This window comes from Rhinoderma darwinii, chromosome 3 (genome assembly GCF_050947455.1).
Source record: "Rhinoderma darwinii isolate aRhiDar2 chromosome 3, aRhiDar2.hap1, whole genome shotgun sequence".
In the NCBI taxonomy this organism is placed as follows: domain Eukaryota; kingdom Metazoa; phylum Chordata; class Amphibia; order Anura; family Rhinodermatidae; genus Rhinoderma; species Rhinoderma darwinii.
In genome coordinates, this window is record NC_134689.1 from 186,536,584 (window position 1) to 186,552,483 (window position 15,900).

The 15,900-nt window shown below is 43.3% G+C and overlaps 1 protein-coding gene across 1 annotated transcript in view; it reads left to right on the top strand.

The window, feature by feature from the left end:
* CPED1 (cadherin like and PC-esterase domain containing 1) overlaps positions 1-15,900 on the top strand; it is a 328,476-nt gene that overhangs the window by 117,333 nt on the left and 195,243 nt on the right. Inside the window, exons 7-8 of the mRNA XM_075857143.1 lie at positions 3,100-3,239; positions 14,397-14,469. Of these exons, the coding sequence (XP_075713258.1) occupies positions 3,100-3,239; positions 14,397-14,469 (213 nt within the window). The remainder of the gene's footprint in view (positions 1-3,099; positions 3,240-14,396; positions 14,470-15,900) is intronic.

The window sequence follows — 15,900 nt, forward strand, 5'->3', positions numbered from 1 at the left end:
CGACCCCGGATACTCCCCTCGTTACCCACTCCACGAAGCTACTAAACGCCTCGAAGTATGCACAAGAAAGAGAACACCCCATCGGAAGGCACCGATCCACGTAAAAGGCCCCATTCCAAAAACAACCCAACAGCCGTTGGCTTTCTGGATGCACCGGCAACAACCTGAACGCCGCCTCGATGTCGGTTTTTGCTAGCAGCGCCCCCGGACCCGCAGCCCGCACTAACCCCACCGCCTTATCGAATGAGGTATAAACTACGGAACACAACTCGTGATCAATCCCGTCATTTACCGACGAACCTTTGGGATACGATAAATGTTGAATCAAACGAAACTTTCCGGGCTCGCGTTTAGGGACAATACCCAAAGGGGACACAACTAAATCTTTCACCGGCGACTCCACAAATGGCCCCGACATGCGCCCCAACGCAACTTCTTTTAACAACTTTTCCGACACGACTTCCGCATGCAAGTAAGCCGATTTTAAATTTCTCCGCGTAACCGGAACCTCATAAGGAGGCGGAGGAATAACAAAACCAACACTAAACCCTTCATAAAGCAACTTAGCTGCCGCCCTATCCGGATACTCATTTAGATAAGGGGCCATCCTTTCCACCCTCACCGGCGACACCCCCTTGACCAGCCCCCTGCTGGTTCCCGGACCTCTTTTTTCGCAGACATTTTGCCGCCCCGTGTGATGCACCATTACACTCGGAGCACACGTGCTTGAACTTGCACGTGGCCCCAAACTTGCACTGGCCTTCATTGAATTGCCAGCAAAACCCCGCCTTTCCCCCGCCGCTTGGTCCACTCTGACTAGACTGGCCTCCCTGGCCACCGCTCCCGGGAAAGGGCTGCCTAACCGGAGCCGTAACCCGTAACCAGAGAGCAATATCCTTCTGGTCCCACCGAATCGCCGGCCGAACCGCCTTCCGCTGACGGAATTGCTCATCATATCGCAGCCACGCCTGACCCCCATACGCCCTATGAGCCTCCCCAATAGCATCAAAATAACAAAATAACGCCGAACAATTTTCCGGCGCCTTTTCCCCTATCACACTAGCCAATATGGCGAACGCCTGCGACCAATTAACGAACGTCTGCGGGATAAGCCTATACCGCCGCCGTTCCTCCTCGTCCTTTTTACTCTCATCCCGCTTGCTCTTATCCAAATTGAATTTAGCCAGCGGCAAGAGAGAAAAAATTTCAACATATTCATCTTTCCAGATCCGATCACGCACCTCCTGCTTTAAATGCGCCCCCAACGGACCCTCAAAACAAACATACACCTCCCCCCGAGCACGATCGTCCATGCGCACTCGATCGCCGTCCTTCTGTGCCTCAGTCTGCACCGACACCGCGACCGCCTCTCTAACCGCCACCACAGGACGCGCCTGCAACGATCCCACGTCCCTGGGGCCTTCCCAAACTACCGCAGGGGACACTTCCGTTACTACCGGCGCCGCGGCCCTATCCAGGCGCCCCACCAGCTCCCGTAAGCAACCCACTAACTCTGCCATACCCGCTCCGTCGCGTCCGCCCGCGCCACTACCGGCCCCCGATGCTATGCTAGCAGCCCCCCCGCCGACACCCGACATAAAAATCGCTGGATAAGACAATAATGGAGTTATACACTCACCGGGCTGCACAGGCGCTGTGTTCCCGTCAGCCGGACCATCCTGACCTCGACGATAGACGTCCAGTTCACCTTCCTCCAGTTCTTCTCTCGCCGACGACTGTCCCTCCCAACGACATCTTCGAAAAGGGGATGAGGACGCGCTGACCGATGGGCCGGCAACCTGCCGCCCGACCGCCGGGACCCAGACTTCCGACCGGACCTGTTGCCTCGACGTCGCTGCAGATCTAGTCGTCCGTCTAGACGATCCTGACGAAGCCTGCCCCCTGGCCGGAACATCACCATGCGGGGCGGCCGTACCTTGCTCTCGACATCTTCCATCTGATGGGGGAGGGGTGACAGGGAGCCCAGCCTGCGACTCCCTGCTTACCGCCGGACCCCGTCGCGGCCTGGGATTCCTGCCAGGACGCAGGGCCTGGGAAGGGGCGGTCCTCCCGGCTGCCTGGCCTGCAGCGTCCGGGATCGGGCTCCCTCTGCGACGCCGTGTCCGCGGGACTACCTCCGGACTAAGGCGCTCTGGAGGTCGGGACCGCCGAGAGGGACGGGTCGACACAGCCTGCATCGCCGTCACCCCTGCCACCGCTCTCTGCCTGCCCAGCGCAGGAGCGGTTGTTGCCGACTCCCCCCCCGCCGCCATAGCCATGCTCGTAGGGGGGCCGGGGGAGGGGAGCCTGTCCCTTGCAACAGACCCCGAACGCCGTGCCCGACGTGGCGAAACGGCGTCCGGGATCCGCGTTAATGCAGCCACGGTCTCCTCCAGCCATCCGGGACCGTGGTGCACAGCAGCGGCGCGCAGCCGCTCTAAAATCAGGGCCTCTGCCATCACTAAAAAACCGGGCAACGGGGAGCTTTGCTTACTGTGTGTTACTCCTCCCGCTGCTTCCGGCTCAATGCCGAGAAACAGCGGGAAGCGCAGTAACGGCCCCCCCCGCCCCCCTTAACTCCTCCCCGTCCCTCCTTCAGCTCCTTCAACTTTCCCTCACCTCGTAACATTAACCCTTTCCCTACCAGGACGGTCATGTCGGCTTCCCTTAAGCCTGCAGCTGCGTCCAGCCTCTTCTGGACTCTACCACTATAAATGCCAATGGATTGTTATGTGGTGATGTAGCTTAAACAACAGTATAGAATTTCAAGCAAATACCACCAAAAGTGTGGTAGTAATTGTATTGTATGTTCCTGGTGGAGCTGTTAAGTGGCTTGTCATATTGTAAGTATCGACTTACGGGCATTTTCTTGGATTGAGGAGACGTTTGGTGACAGGTCGTTTGCCGGGTGTGAATGTGGAAAACGATAGTGTTGCGGGAGAAGTGTTTTTTTTATATACAGGTGCATGCGATTGACAACTTGTGAGGTGATAAATGGTTGAAGACGGCATCAATTAATCACAGTTAATATCTTGATTTGAAAATGTTTTCAATGCTTTAGTAAAAAAATGTGTGGTATTTATGTTACTCCTATTGCAGCTTCAGAAGTTTTATCAACATTTCTTCAAGTCAGAGTCTCCATTACAAGCATTTAACACCTTAAAGGAGATGATAGTGAAAATGTTACTCACCTTGGAGGTGATAAGTGAAGCTGCTACAGGACACAAATCATTCAACAGGTAAATGAAAGTTGGTGAATATTGCTCCCAAGAGTAAACTGTTTTATAACACATTATAAGTGTATTTACTGTATGTTTATCTACAATGTTTAACCACTTAACGACCAGGCCTGTTTGGGCCTTTATGACCAAACTATTTTCTTCCATTTTTTATCCTCACATTCCAAGAGCAATAACTTTTTCTTACTTGTTTTTTTTTTTTTGCGAAACGAGTTGTATTTGTTAACTGCACCATTTTGGGGTATATATAATTTATTGATTTAGCTTAATTTTTTTGGGGGGAATTGCCATTGTTAGCAATTTTGCCATTGTTTTTGCTGGTTTTTTTCTTTCGTTGTTTACCCTGCGGTAAAAATAAAATGTTAACATTATTCTATAGGTTGGTACGAATGTGGCAATACCAAATACGTATGAGGGCTTGTCTTCTGTGGGATGAGTTGTAGTTTTTATTTGGTACCATTTAGGGGTAATGAAAATTGATTGATTAGCTTTTATAATTTTTTTGGAGGCAGGAAAGCAAAATAAAAACAGCAATTCTTCCAATTTTTTTTGCTAATTTCATTTGAGACATGCGCTGTGCAGTATAGCTAATAAGTTATGTTTGTTTTACGGGTTGTTACGATTGCGGCGGGACTTAATATGTGTTTTTTCTTACAGTGACCCATTTTTAAAGAAATAGAATCATTTTTAATGAAAAAATGGTTTCATTTATTTTTTGGGATGTACTTTTTAATTTTTATTCAGCTTTATCAAACGACATTTTTTGCTTTGAAGCAGCGAATCTTTGATTGATTGTATAATGCTTTGGAATACTTAGTATTCCAATGCATCACTGCCTGTCAGTGTAAAACTGACAGGCAACCTATTAGGCCATGCCTCAGGCAGCAACTGATGGCAGGCCTCGCATGGCACTGATGGGCTACAGAAAGAGCTCCCTCAAAGACCTAAAATGCCGCAACCTTCTTAAATTCCGGCAGTTGAGGCAGGACCATCGCTGTGCATAACAGCCGTGCTCCTGCCGCTAATCTCGTGGGTACAGTGGCAATACCGACAAGATCTGAGTGACGGATATATCCTTCACGATGCGGGAACTAGCACCCGCTCATGACAGATATATCTGTTGCTCATCGTTAAGGAGTTAAACCTTGACAACTTGCTGTATTTGTTATTATACACGTGTAATTGAATGGCATAGCTGTGTGCATTAATTTTACTGCTACCGCTGTACAATTTACATCCAATTTAGTCATAAAGATAATATAGATTTATAAAGTCATAATAAACAATTAAGTGAAGGATTGTGTTATAATTTAGTTGTAATTTGTTATAATGTTTTAATATAGGTTCATGTTATAATTTATGAAAATCCCTCAGTATTACTACACGACCCATTTCCCTTTATCTTTTAAATCATGTCCTTAAAGGAATTACGCCCATCAGGGACATTTATGGCATGTCCAGAGGGTATGCCATCAATGTCTAATAGATGAGGGTCCCACATCTGGGACCCGCAACTATCTCTAGAACCTGGCCCCCTAAACCCCATTCTGCCTTTCTGTGTTCCCGCTGCCACTTGTGATTTCCGACCATGTAAGTAGAAAACAGCGTACGTTAGCTCACTGAGCTACGCTGTTTCCGTAACTCCCACAGATGTGAATGGCATACGGAAACAGCATAGCATTCAAGCTGCTTTCATTTTCCAAAAAGGCCTCTGAAAAATGAGAGGTGAAATCTGATTGGTTCCCATGGGCAACTACTCCACTTTTCCTTTGCGCCAGTTTTTATATATCCCCTAGATATTTCTAGACTCCTGATGTATCCTGTACTCCAGTTCTGTTACATAACTAGTGATTTACTATTGAGGTGTGTTGGAAAGGAGAATGTATGGGCAAGTGGGGCCATTAGCAACGAGGCCACATGGGAACGTGGCGGCTATTTTATTCATTTATTTATTTATTTGTATTACTTTTATTATTATTATTTGATGGTGTGTCCTGGTTATTTCCCCCCTCCACTTTTGTGGTGGGGGTTCTGTTGGTTTGACCTGTTTTCTAATTTTAGCTCCTGCTTACAGGCTATTACTGGGGGAAAAAAAGCTGATTTTCTAGAAGCAGTATGAGATTAGGTGTGACCTGTTTCTTTATTGGCCAGCAGCTTTTAGGCGGGAAACAACAGTACCTTTATAAATCCCTGCTTCAGCTGTTTGGTGTCTCTTCAGCCTGAGAGGATCAAGAGGAGCATCCCGCCCACCCTCCCTTAAATAAATTTTATTTATAATTTGTCGCTGTATTTTACAGTGGGATTGTCGCCCAGTTAAATTTGGGTGGACTATGTTTATTTATGGATATATCTTTTATTGGACTATTTGGCTTGAGTCGTTAGGACTAAGCCTTATGTTTATTGCTTATTTATTGTTGTTTATTTATTAATGTTCATTTTAGGTAACCCAAAATAAAATACAGCGGCCTTATTTTATCCAATTAAATTGTTTTGTGTCTCTTATTTTTATTTATGGTTAATTGGGTAAATGGCGCCTACGTTCCCATGTATTAATTTTTCTACAACAGTTTCTGGCTTAGAAAAGTCGCAAATGCATTAAAGTCACAATTTGTGCAAAAAAAATTTGACTTTTGATGCATTTACGCCACCCACAGCACTTTTAAGTAGAGTGGCTGGTGGCTTAGTAAAAGGGCATGGTCGGCCACGGACCGAAAAATGGACTATAATTTACACCAGAAACTGGCGTAAATGATATTGGTAATCTATGCCAGCTCCTAGCTGGCATAACTTTTCCTTTCCAGAAATTAGGCACATCTTACTCTAGCTATTTTTCTATTAAGACTGCCACAGTGTATTTGTTGTAGAATTTTCACCTAAATTTTACAACAAACTACAATGCTAGTGAATGGAGTTTGAACAAAGCCAATTCACACACAGCATAATAATCCATTAGATTCTCCGAATTTTACACATTGTAATTCTATGGGTAAAATACACATCTACAGTATGCAGATCTTGGAAATTTGGTTGTGGTTTTTCAGGACCCGTAGCTATTTTATAGGCATTGTGTGAAAATGGGCAGTCATTTTTGTTGTCATCTAGCTAATCCAGAAAAATAAATAAATATAAAACAGCTAAATAGGATATTGTAAGGCCCAGTTCACTGTTTTTGTACGCTGATTTTGATGCGGAAACCATTTCGGAATCAGCGGCAATATGTGGCTTTTAGCCACTTGCGGTAAAAAAAAAGACATGGGAAGCGGAAAAGATTTTTTTCGCTATGTTTTTTTTCCCACGGTGCCTGCAAAAAACTTCTGTGTAAACTGGCCCTAAGGGTATGTTTACACGCAGAGTTTTCCGGCGTATTTCAGGGTGTAAACGCCTCAAAATACGCTTGAAAAACCAGTAGCTGAACACCTACAAACATCTGCACATTGAAATCAATGGGAAAAACGGCATTATGTTCAGACTGGGCGTTTTTTACGCCGCTGTTTTTTTAAAAGAAAAAAGCGCGTAAAAAACACCCCATAAAAAGAAGGAGCATGTCAGTTTTTGAGCTGTTTTTGGAGCTATTCTTCATTGTGTCAATAGAAAAACAGCTCCAAAAACGTCTAGAAAAAGCTCCTCAAAAACACGGTTTCAGCTTCAAAAACGGCTGAAAATCAGAGGCTGTTTTCTCTGAAAACACCTCCGTAATTTTCAGCCGTTTTTACTTGTGTGTGTGAACATACCCTAAGAGTTTACACAACATGACAACTCATGGATTATAGGTGATTTTTTTTTTCTAATTTTACACTAAATGACACTGGTATACTCTGTATTTGTGTAAAGTAGCTGTAAAGTAGTAATAGGTACAGAAATAATTGGAAAAGTAGAGGGCAACAACATGTAATCCAGAACATAGCACAACTAATTTATCCACAGTAAAATAGAGGCATATTTATAAATGTAAAATGCCTAGTAATGTCAAATTACTTGCAACATATTACCCATAAATACCAACAAAGGAAAGGCAGGACAACGAACAGACTTTTTATCCCGCTATCTATGCAGTAGCTTTCTATGTACCAAGCCATAAAAATAACTGTGGAAAGAAAGAGAACAGGATAGATAGAGAAAAAAGCAGAAGAGAGAAAGAAAGAGAAGGTGATATGTAACAACAGGTAGGGCGAATGGATGGGAAGTGTTTAGGGGATGGGTAGAGGGGTATTGAGGAATTGCTCTTCAAATCACAGTTGTCCAGTGTGACTCTTGACACTGATAGCCATTGGCCATGGGGTACCGAGACATAACTGGCCTATGATGCTAAAGTACCAGCTACTGTATATATGCCCAAAAGTAGGCTGGTAAACGAAACTGTCAAGAGGTAGAGCTCTTGAGGGACTGATGCATGTATTCCCATGGCTTGGCCTATTTTCTGTTTTGCAGAATTTTTGCGGAGTTATTACTTGTACAATAAAGAAAATTGCCTTAACATACAAACAACAAGATGCTACAATAGAATGTCTAAAGTCCCTAAATAAGACAGGGAATAAGAATCGGGGTTGCTCACCCTTTGCAAATGGCTGATAACTTGTAAGTTGCAGGCAGCATTGAGAAGATGTTGTCCAGGACTGGTGGGAATTGATGGTTAACAGGTATCGGTAAATGGGAGAGTATGAAAGTGCAAGTGCTGTTAATATGAAGTACGAGAAACAGAGGAAGAGAGGATCGAAGCATTAAACGAAAAGCAACGGTTCCGTTAGAATTACCATTGATTTCCAGTGTAACGTGGCCGGAGGGACGGAGGAATGTACTGAGGTTCCAGGGGATAATACTGTGATACGGGGCAATGCAGCTTTTCAGCAGGGGTAGAGGTGTTCTACGAGGGGAAAGGGGAGGTTTCTCTTCTGAGGTTGGTGATCTTTGGCTCTGTTGGTTTGACTGAGGTATACATATGAGGGGCTTGAGGGAGGTGGGGAGCTGGAATACGGAGGAGATATCATATGGAAGCCTTTTGAAAGATGGATGGCTGAGGGGTTGCGGGGGGGGGGGTTAGGGGAAGGGGGAGTTGGGGGCAGGTACATCTGTTTTGGTGGTGATACATCTTGGGTCTTTGATGCACTGATTCATAGGTATTTCAGATTGTATGCTGACCTGTAACAATGTTGTTGTTTGTGTAATAAACTTGAACTGATTAAAAAGAATTACCATTGATTTCAGTGGTAATTGCTTTCCATTTGTCTCTGTTCGCTATGTTTCCGTTTTTTTGAACGGAAACAAAAGTTCTGCAGACTGCACTTTTGTTTCCGTTCAAAAAAACTGAAAAGTTCAATATCATGATTGAGATCAAAGGGAGCAAGAGAATTAAGAGTATAAATCCAATGACTCTCAACCCTGGACATTTTATGTATGAAATTTTTTCCTCTCCACTCAGGCGTCACTATGTCAAAAAACGCAAAGTTAGAGCCTGTGAAGTCGCAGCTGTGTATTTCAGAATAGTGGCGAGAGAGTGGATGTCCCTTATAGCCTTTTTGCTATTATAGCCCTTATAGCCATTTTGATATGCTCCTTTGTAACGGGCAGATAGTATGCCCAACATATATTTTACAGCAAGGGTATCGGATAGATTTGTTTGACAGGTAATGTGAGATTTTATAGGGAATGACTGGTTTTTCCCCGTGTCCCAAAAATCGACCACCGTATCACGTTTTCTCATTTTTTGGACCTCACAGTAAACATTTGCAAGATCCTCTTTATGTGCTGATGTTTAGCCACACTCTTTTTAAAGCTAACTGATGGCTATGTGTAGTAATAATGGGAACATTTGTTTTGTGAATTGCGGTCTCTCATTAAATTGTCTCTGTCCTGTTTGGGGATAAGGAGTCTTTCTCTAGGTACCATAGCTATAGTAATTTTAGTTGAGTTTAGTAAATCAGGATGCTAAACCTTCTCAACAAACATCTTGGACAATCTTTCTGCTTCCTCCTTTTATTCTCCAAAACTAGAGCATTTATGACGATTTCTTGTAAACTACTCTTTTGGACTATCAAAGAATCATGTTGGAAGGTGGCTTTCACAATGCAATAAAGCTGTTAGTGTCCACTGCTTTGTGGTAGTTTTTTGTTAATAGATGATTATCTTCAATGTACACTGTGGGGTCCAAAAAAACGAACCTCAATATTACTTATAGTTGGAGTGAATACAAGGCAAAACTCATTAACGTTAATATCCGATAAATATTTGTTTAGAGTCCCTATCCCCTCCCCAAATAAGAGATATATCAATAAAACGCTGCCATAGGACCAAGATCGCCATTAGTCCATAGGCTGCAAATAGGGGGCATTTAGTTCACCCTGCTTACAAGCTCTCATTTACTGCTATCTTTAACCTTTTCATGAGCAAGGGTCATTGATGCCCCTGTGTCCAGGTCAAATTTTCCGTTTTTGATATGCACTTTGAATATCACAACTATTTTTACTTTGGTTTTTTTTTCAAGACAAGACTTATGAGGCTTTCATTTTCTAGATTAGTTTAATTAATTCAGTGTTTTTAATTTTTATTATGAGCAGGCAAATCACAAAAAATTAAATAAAAAACACTTTCTGTAATTTTTTAATATATTTATCTATATATATATATATATATATATATATATATATATATATATATATATATATACTGTAGAGCTCTGTAACAGTTAGTCCTCTCCTCTCTCCGTCACCCTGGATCGCTGTGAGGGGGCAGTGAAGAGGGCTATATACACACGACCGTGAAAAAAATGGCAGTCAACAACAAATCAACTGTCAGTTTTTCATGGCTGTTTTGCATCAATGTGTCTCAAAATTCCTGGCCGTCTGATCGTTTTTTAACCGGCATTTGCCATCCGTCCCAACCCCCTGAAAACACCACAGTGCCCATGTAGATAGTGAGGCAATAACACTGTAAATAGTGCCACAGTTCCCACACAGTGCCACAGTTCTTCCTGTAGATAATGCCCACTTAGTGCTACACACAGTGCCCATGTAGATAGAGCCACAGTGTCGCCTTTAGAGTGACAATATAAAGCCACAGTACCCATGTAGATAGTGCCACACCCCCTGTATATAGCACCCCCCTGAAGATAGCACAACACCCCCTGTAAACAGCATCACCCCCCCCTGTAGATAGCAGCATCCCCCCTGTATTTAGCAATATCCCCGCTGCAGATAGCACCACCCTCCCAGTAAATGGCACCTCTTCCTGTAAATAGCACCACTGTAGCTCCCTGTAGGAGCGGAATCCCTCTGGCCGAAGATTCCGCTCCTACAGGAAGCCCCTGATGTCTCTCTCCATATATCGATATTGACACCAGGGGCTTCTCCAGTACTGGAATCCCAAACGCAGAGCGATTTGACATCGGGGATTCCGCTACTAGAGAGAGTCGCTGACGTCATTGTCCAAATATGGATAGAGACACCAGGGGCTTCTCCAGTAGCGGAATCCCCGGCTAGAGTATAGGCTGGGGATTCCGCTCCTAGAGAGAGCCACTAACGTCACTGTGCAAATGGAAAGTGTCGTCAGGGGCTCTGTCTAGAAGCGGAATCCCCGGCCAGTGCGATCTGACACAGGGGATTCCGCTCCTAGAGTCAGTTCAGGTGGCGCTATTTACAGTGGGGGGTGCAATGCTAGATAGCAACCCTTCGCTGTAGATAGCATCACACCCCTCACTGTAAATAGCGCCACCTGAACTCAGTCTAGGAGCAGAATCCCCGGTGTCAGGTCGCACTGGCCGGGGATTCCGCTTCTAGACAGAGCCCCTGACGTCACTGTCCATTTGGACAGTGACGTTAGTGGCTCTGATTAGGAGCGGATTCCCCGGCCAGTGCAATCTGACACCGGGGATTCCGCTCCTAGACTCAGTTCAGGTGGCGCTATTTACAGTGGGGGGGGGGGGGGGGAGGGTGCGATACTATCTACAGCGGGGCGGGTAGCTATCTGCAGGGGTTGGAAAGACGGCAGGGGCTCCCTCTAGGAGGGGAATCCTTGACCAGAGCACTGGTCGGGATTCCAATGCTGGAGGGAGCTTAGGTGGCGCTATTTACAGAGGGTTTTGCGGGGGTTGTGGGGGAACTATCTACAGTGGGAGGTGTATTCCGGGGGTCTCAAAGCCCCGGCACACATTAGAGTGCAGTGCTGCTTAGGCTGAAGCAGCACTGCACTCATTAAACCCCTTCCAGGCTGCCGACGTCTATACACGTGCTAACTGCACGGGGCATCGGCAGTTAGAACGTGTATAGCCGTATGGCTGTCGTGAAGGAGTTAAACATATGTCCATACTTATTCTGCGCTCTTCTCAGAACATCCTGCAGCAAATTGAATACAAATATATTTCAAGGCAGCTAAAAACATAGATGATTGATACCTGTGCAGAATGCAATCTTAACATGTTCATTCACTAGAGAGCAATGAAAGTACACACTGCATTCATGCTCTGTCTTGTAGTTCTTGTGAATTTTTTTTTTGTAATATTTATTCCTTTTTAAGTTCCATTAGTGCTTTCTACACCAAAGGGTGGAATGATATGGAACTCATTTGTGGCTTGGGGTTCAGACATTCACACATGTCCTGGGGTATTTAGCAATACATATTTTGGATTGCCTCCTAGCAACATATGTGGAATTATCTCTGGTTCACCAATGTGATAGATGTGCTTGTGGTCTAATGATGATATTTATAAAACATGCACTTTTGGCAAGACCGGGGGACAGGCCAGTGGTACAAACAGTTCTCATTTGTAGCTGTTCAGCTGCCTAAGAATATTAAACATACAAGTTATGATCAATTTTTTATTCATATTCAAATCCCTTGTATTAATTTTCCATCCATAATGAAAAACAATTCACTCTATGACTCAAGTCCTCCTCAGTATACACAGAACTAAACATAGACAGCCTTTACTAGATCATTCCTAATTTTCTATAATGAGTCCTTTTCTAGAGTCTGTTATTTGGGTCCTGGCTATAATAGCTATTTTGTTATCCTTGCGATTATTTTTACATAAACAAAATCCATATCTTACTTTGATCTCTGATTTATTTCGTATCATTTTTTTTCAAAACAACCCAAAATAAATAAATAAGTGCTTTCAATTATTGGGGAGTACTATAATTACTTTTTACCACTTCATCTAGTATTATCTGTCTCAATACTAAGACCATAAAGAATTATTATAGTTTATAGTGCATGCCTACTGTTGTTCACCAGTCTTAATATACTCTGGAAACCATTAGTTGTTTTTCAACAAATGCAGAATAATCATATTTCCAATGCCTGAAAGCATACAGATGCGGAGGCCCTCAATTTTTCCTGTGCCTTTTAAGTAAATATACTGGGGGGACTTATCCATGCAATGATTCCAGATTGCATTAAAAATTAAGTTACATTTCTGGTACATGAAGTGCAATTTTGCAACAGATACAGTAAAGTTGATCAAAGAATTAAAATTTTTGTCTTCAGGACCCACTGACAATATAATGTCTATATAACCTTGCAGGCCTTTATCTAAGGGTGAAGGGGGAAATATCATTAATCCAACTGCTCTCCAATGTGTATGAATGTCTATAATCTATCTGTAGTGCTCACATATAACACTTTTCTCTCTTTAATAAGTCACTATGCAGAAAATACTCAAGAGCACTCGGTAAGACTAATAATAATAAAAAATACATTAAAAAAATAAAAATATATAAACACACACTATACGGACAAAAGTATTTTTACACCTAAACATTATACCGACAGCAGCTTTTATGACACTCCATTCTAAATCTATAGGCATTAATATGAAGTTGGTTCCAGCCCCCCCCCCCTGTTGCAGCTAACACAGCTTCCGCTCTTCTAGGAAGACGTTCTACAAGATTTAGGGTATGTGCACACACACTAATTACGTCCGTGATTGACGGACGTATTTCGGCCGCAAGTCCCGGACTGAACACAGTGCAAGGAGCCGGGCTCCTAGCATCATACTTATGTACAACGCTAGGAGTCCCTGCCTTGCTGCAGGACAACTGTCCCGTAGTATAATCATGTTTACAGTACGGGACAGTTGTCCTGCAGCGAGGCAGGGACTCCTAGCATCGTACATAAGTATGATGCTAGGAGCCCGGCTCCTTGCACTGTGTTCGGTCCGGGACTTGCGGCCGAAATACGTCCGTCAATCACGGACGTAATTAGTGTGTGTGCACATACCCTAAGCAGTATGTCTGTGGGAATTTTTGCTCATTCATTCATTCATTCATTCATTCAGAAGAGCATTTGTGAGGTCAGACTGATGTTGGATGAGAGGGCCTGGCTCGCAATCTTCTTTCTAGCTCTTCTTAAAGGTGTTTGATGGGTCGAGGTCAGGGCTCTGTGCGTGCCAGTCAAGTTCTTCCACACAAACTCACCCAACCGTAACTTTATGGACCTTGCTTTGTGCACTGGGGCACAGTCATGCTGGAACAGAAAAGGGCCTTCCCCAAACTGTTCCCACAAAGTTGATAAAGAGGTGTGACCCAATACTTTTGTCCATATAGTGCGTATGTATATATATATATATATATATATATACAAATATATATATATATATGTGCAGATTACCAGAGGATGAATTAATTCCCCAACTTGAATATAGAAGAAACCATAGGACAGGTAACAGCACCAGGATTTCAAGACTTGAAAAATGGTTTGTTTAATCCCCACCAAGTAAGCAACGTTTCGGTTCACACCTGAACCAAAAGGTTCAGGTGTGAACCGAAATGTTGCTTACTTGTGTTGAAGACCTGATGCTGTTACCTGCCCTATGGTTTCATATATATATATATATATATATATATATATATATATATATATATATATATATATATAAAAACAAAAGAAATCCCACAGCACTCCGATGGTTCCAAAAAGTATGTGATTTATTCAGTCAACAGCTGCAACGTTTCCGTCCTGCTATAGGACCTTTTTCATGCTTGTGTTGGAATCTGTTGCAGAATGCTGCTTGTCTCTACCTATATAGTTTTATATATATATATATATATATATATATATATATATATAAAACAGATTGTAAAAGTGCTAACTCTATCACCTCATGTCATCATTGTAGCACTACAAATATATATTGCATTATATAACTTTTTATTTAATTAATTTTAGGTGCAGTAAATGTTTTCAGCTCTTAACTTTCGACATTGGATATAACAGTGCTTCTCGTCCTTTAGTGCTTGAGGTGAGTGTTATCCATTCAATTGCATTTCTGTAACGACGGGGGTAGGGAAAAGAACAAGTGAGCCCTAATCTACCCGCCACTCTGTCCCTGCCTACTTGCAACGACCCGCCCTAGGCGACGGGGTACAACTGGGCGGCGGTCCCTACGCTCAGTAAGTGCACGAGACAAACATACAAGGAAATACAAAGCAAAGGGAAAGGGGCAATTGCCCACGGCAACACCGTGAGCAACAGAGTGGTGAACGAGCCAAGTCAAACCAGGAGAGCACGAGGTACCAAACGCAGAGCAGAAGAGTAGTCAGTAAGCCAGGGTCAGTATGGAGCAGGATCAAATAGTTAGGAGCTGTAGCTGGGCCAGGAAACCACACGGAAAGAATCACAAGCAAGGGAGAAACAGGAAAGGCAGGTATAAATAGACAGAGGGCGGGAGCTAGCTCCGTCTGGCCAGGCTGCGATAGGCTCTCCCACTCCTAAGCCTGCCATCCTGAGTGGTGGAAGAAGGAGTCAGTCTCAGAGATGTAGATTCAGGTGTAGACTGATTACCTATGGGAGTTAACCCCGAAGCTGTGCCTGGCGATCCTTTACAATTTCGAGGTTGAAATAAATATAATTTCCTGCTGAGGGCTATGTTAATACATAAGTCGCTTCAGCATTATGACGGATTTATACAAGCCCATCACATACTTTTTGAATGTCTCGCGGATGTCCTTGTGTCTCTTTTGTATCATGACTTTCACCAGTGTTTATCATTTATATGGAAGATTTTACAAGAATTTTCTCATCCATCTAATGTAAAATTGGAACTTGTAATATGATTTTTATAAAAATTCTCCTCAAGTCCCATGCAGAGACATTGTTTTCATAGTGACCATAATGTGTGGCCACAATATTCAAATGCTTGTAAGGAACGTTATTTCACTATAGTTCTCTTTACTGGGGAGGTTGACATTTTTACTAGTCTTAAACTATGTTTTCAATACTGTCCGATAGGTTTAAACTATTTTTTAATATATAGTTATAGCGGTCAGAGATCCAGTTTTTTTCTGACACAGAAATCGCAAGGATAGACATATATATAAAGATAACATTTTAGCTTCCTCCAGCTACCACTAGAGGGTGCTTAGGCGCTTACTGCTGTTGTGGAAGTCAATGGCTCAAAATATATTAGACTGAAATTTAGATGAGTGTTCCAACAGACACTCACGCCAGGAACTTTATCCAGCATCCTAATCAGGAGATTTCATACCGATATATATAGAGAGAGGAGAAATAACACACAGACGCTGCTGGTATACTCAAAATTCTCCCCTGGGGGTTTATTGCCAAACTCAATTACAATAATATCATTCAAAAGGGGTGTAGGCTTGAGGTTAACCAATCAGAGGTAATGTGACAATAATTCTTATTCAGCCAATGGTAGACCATAAGCATA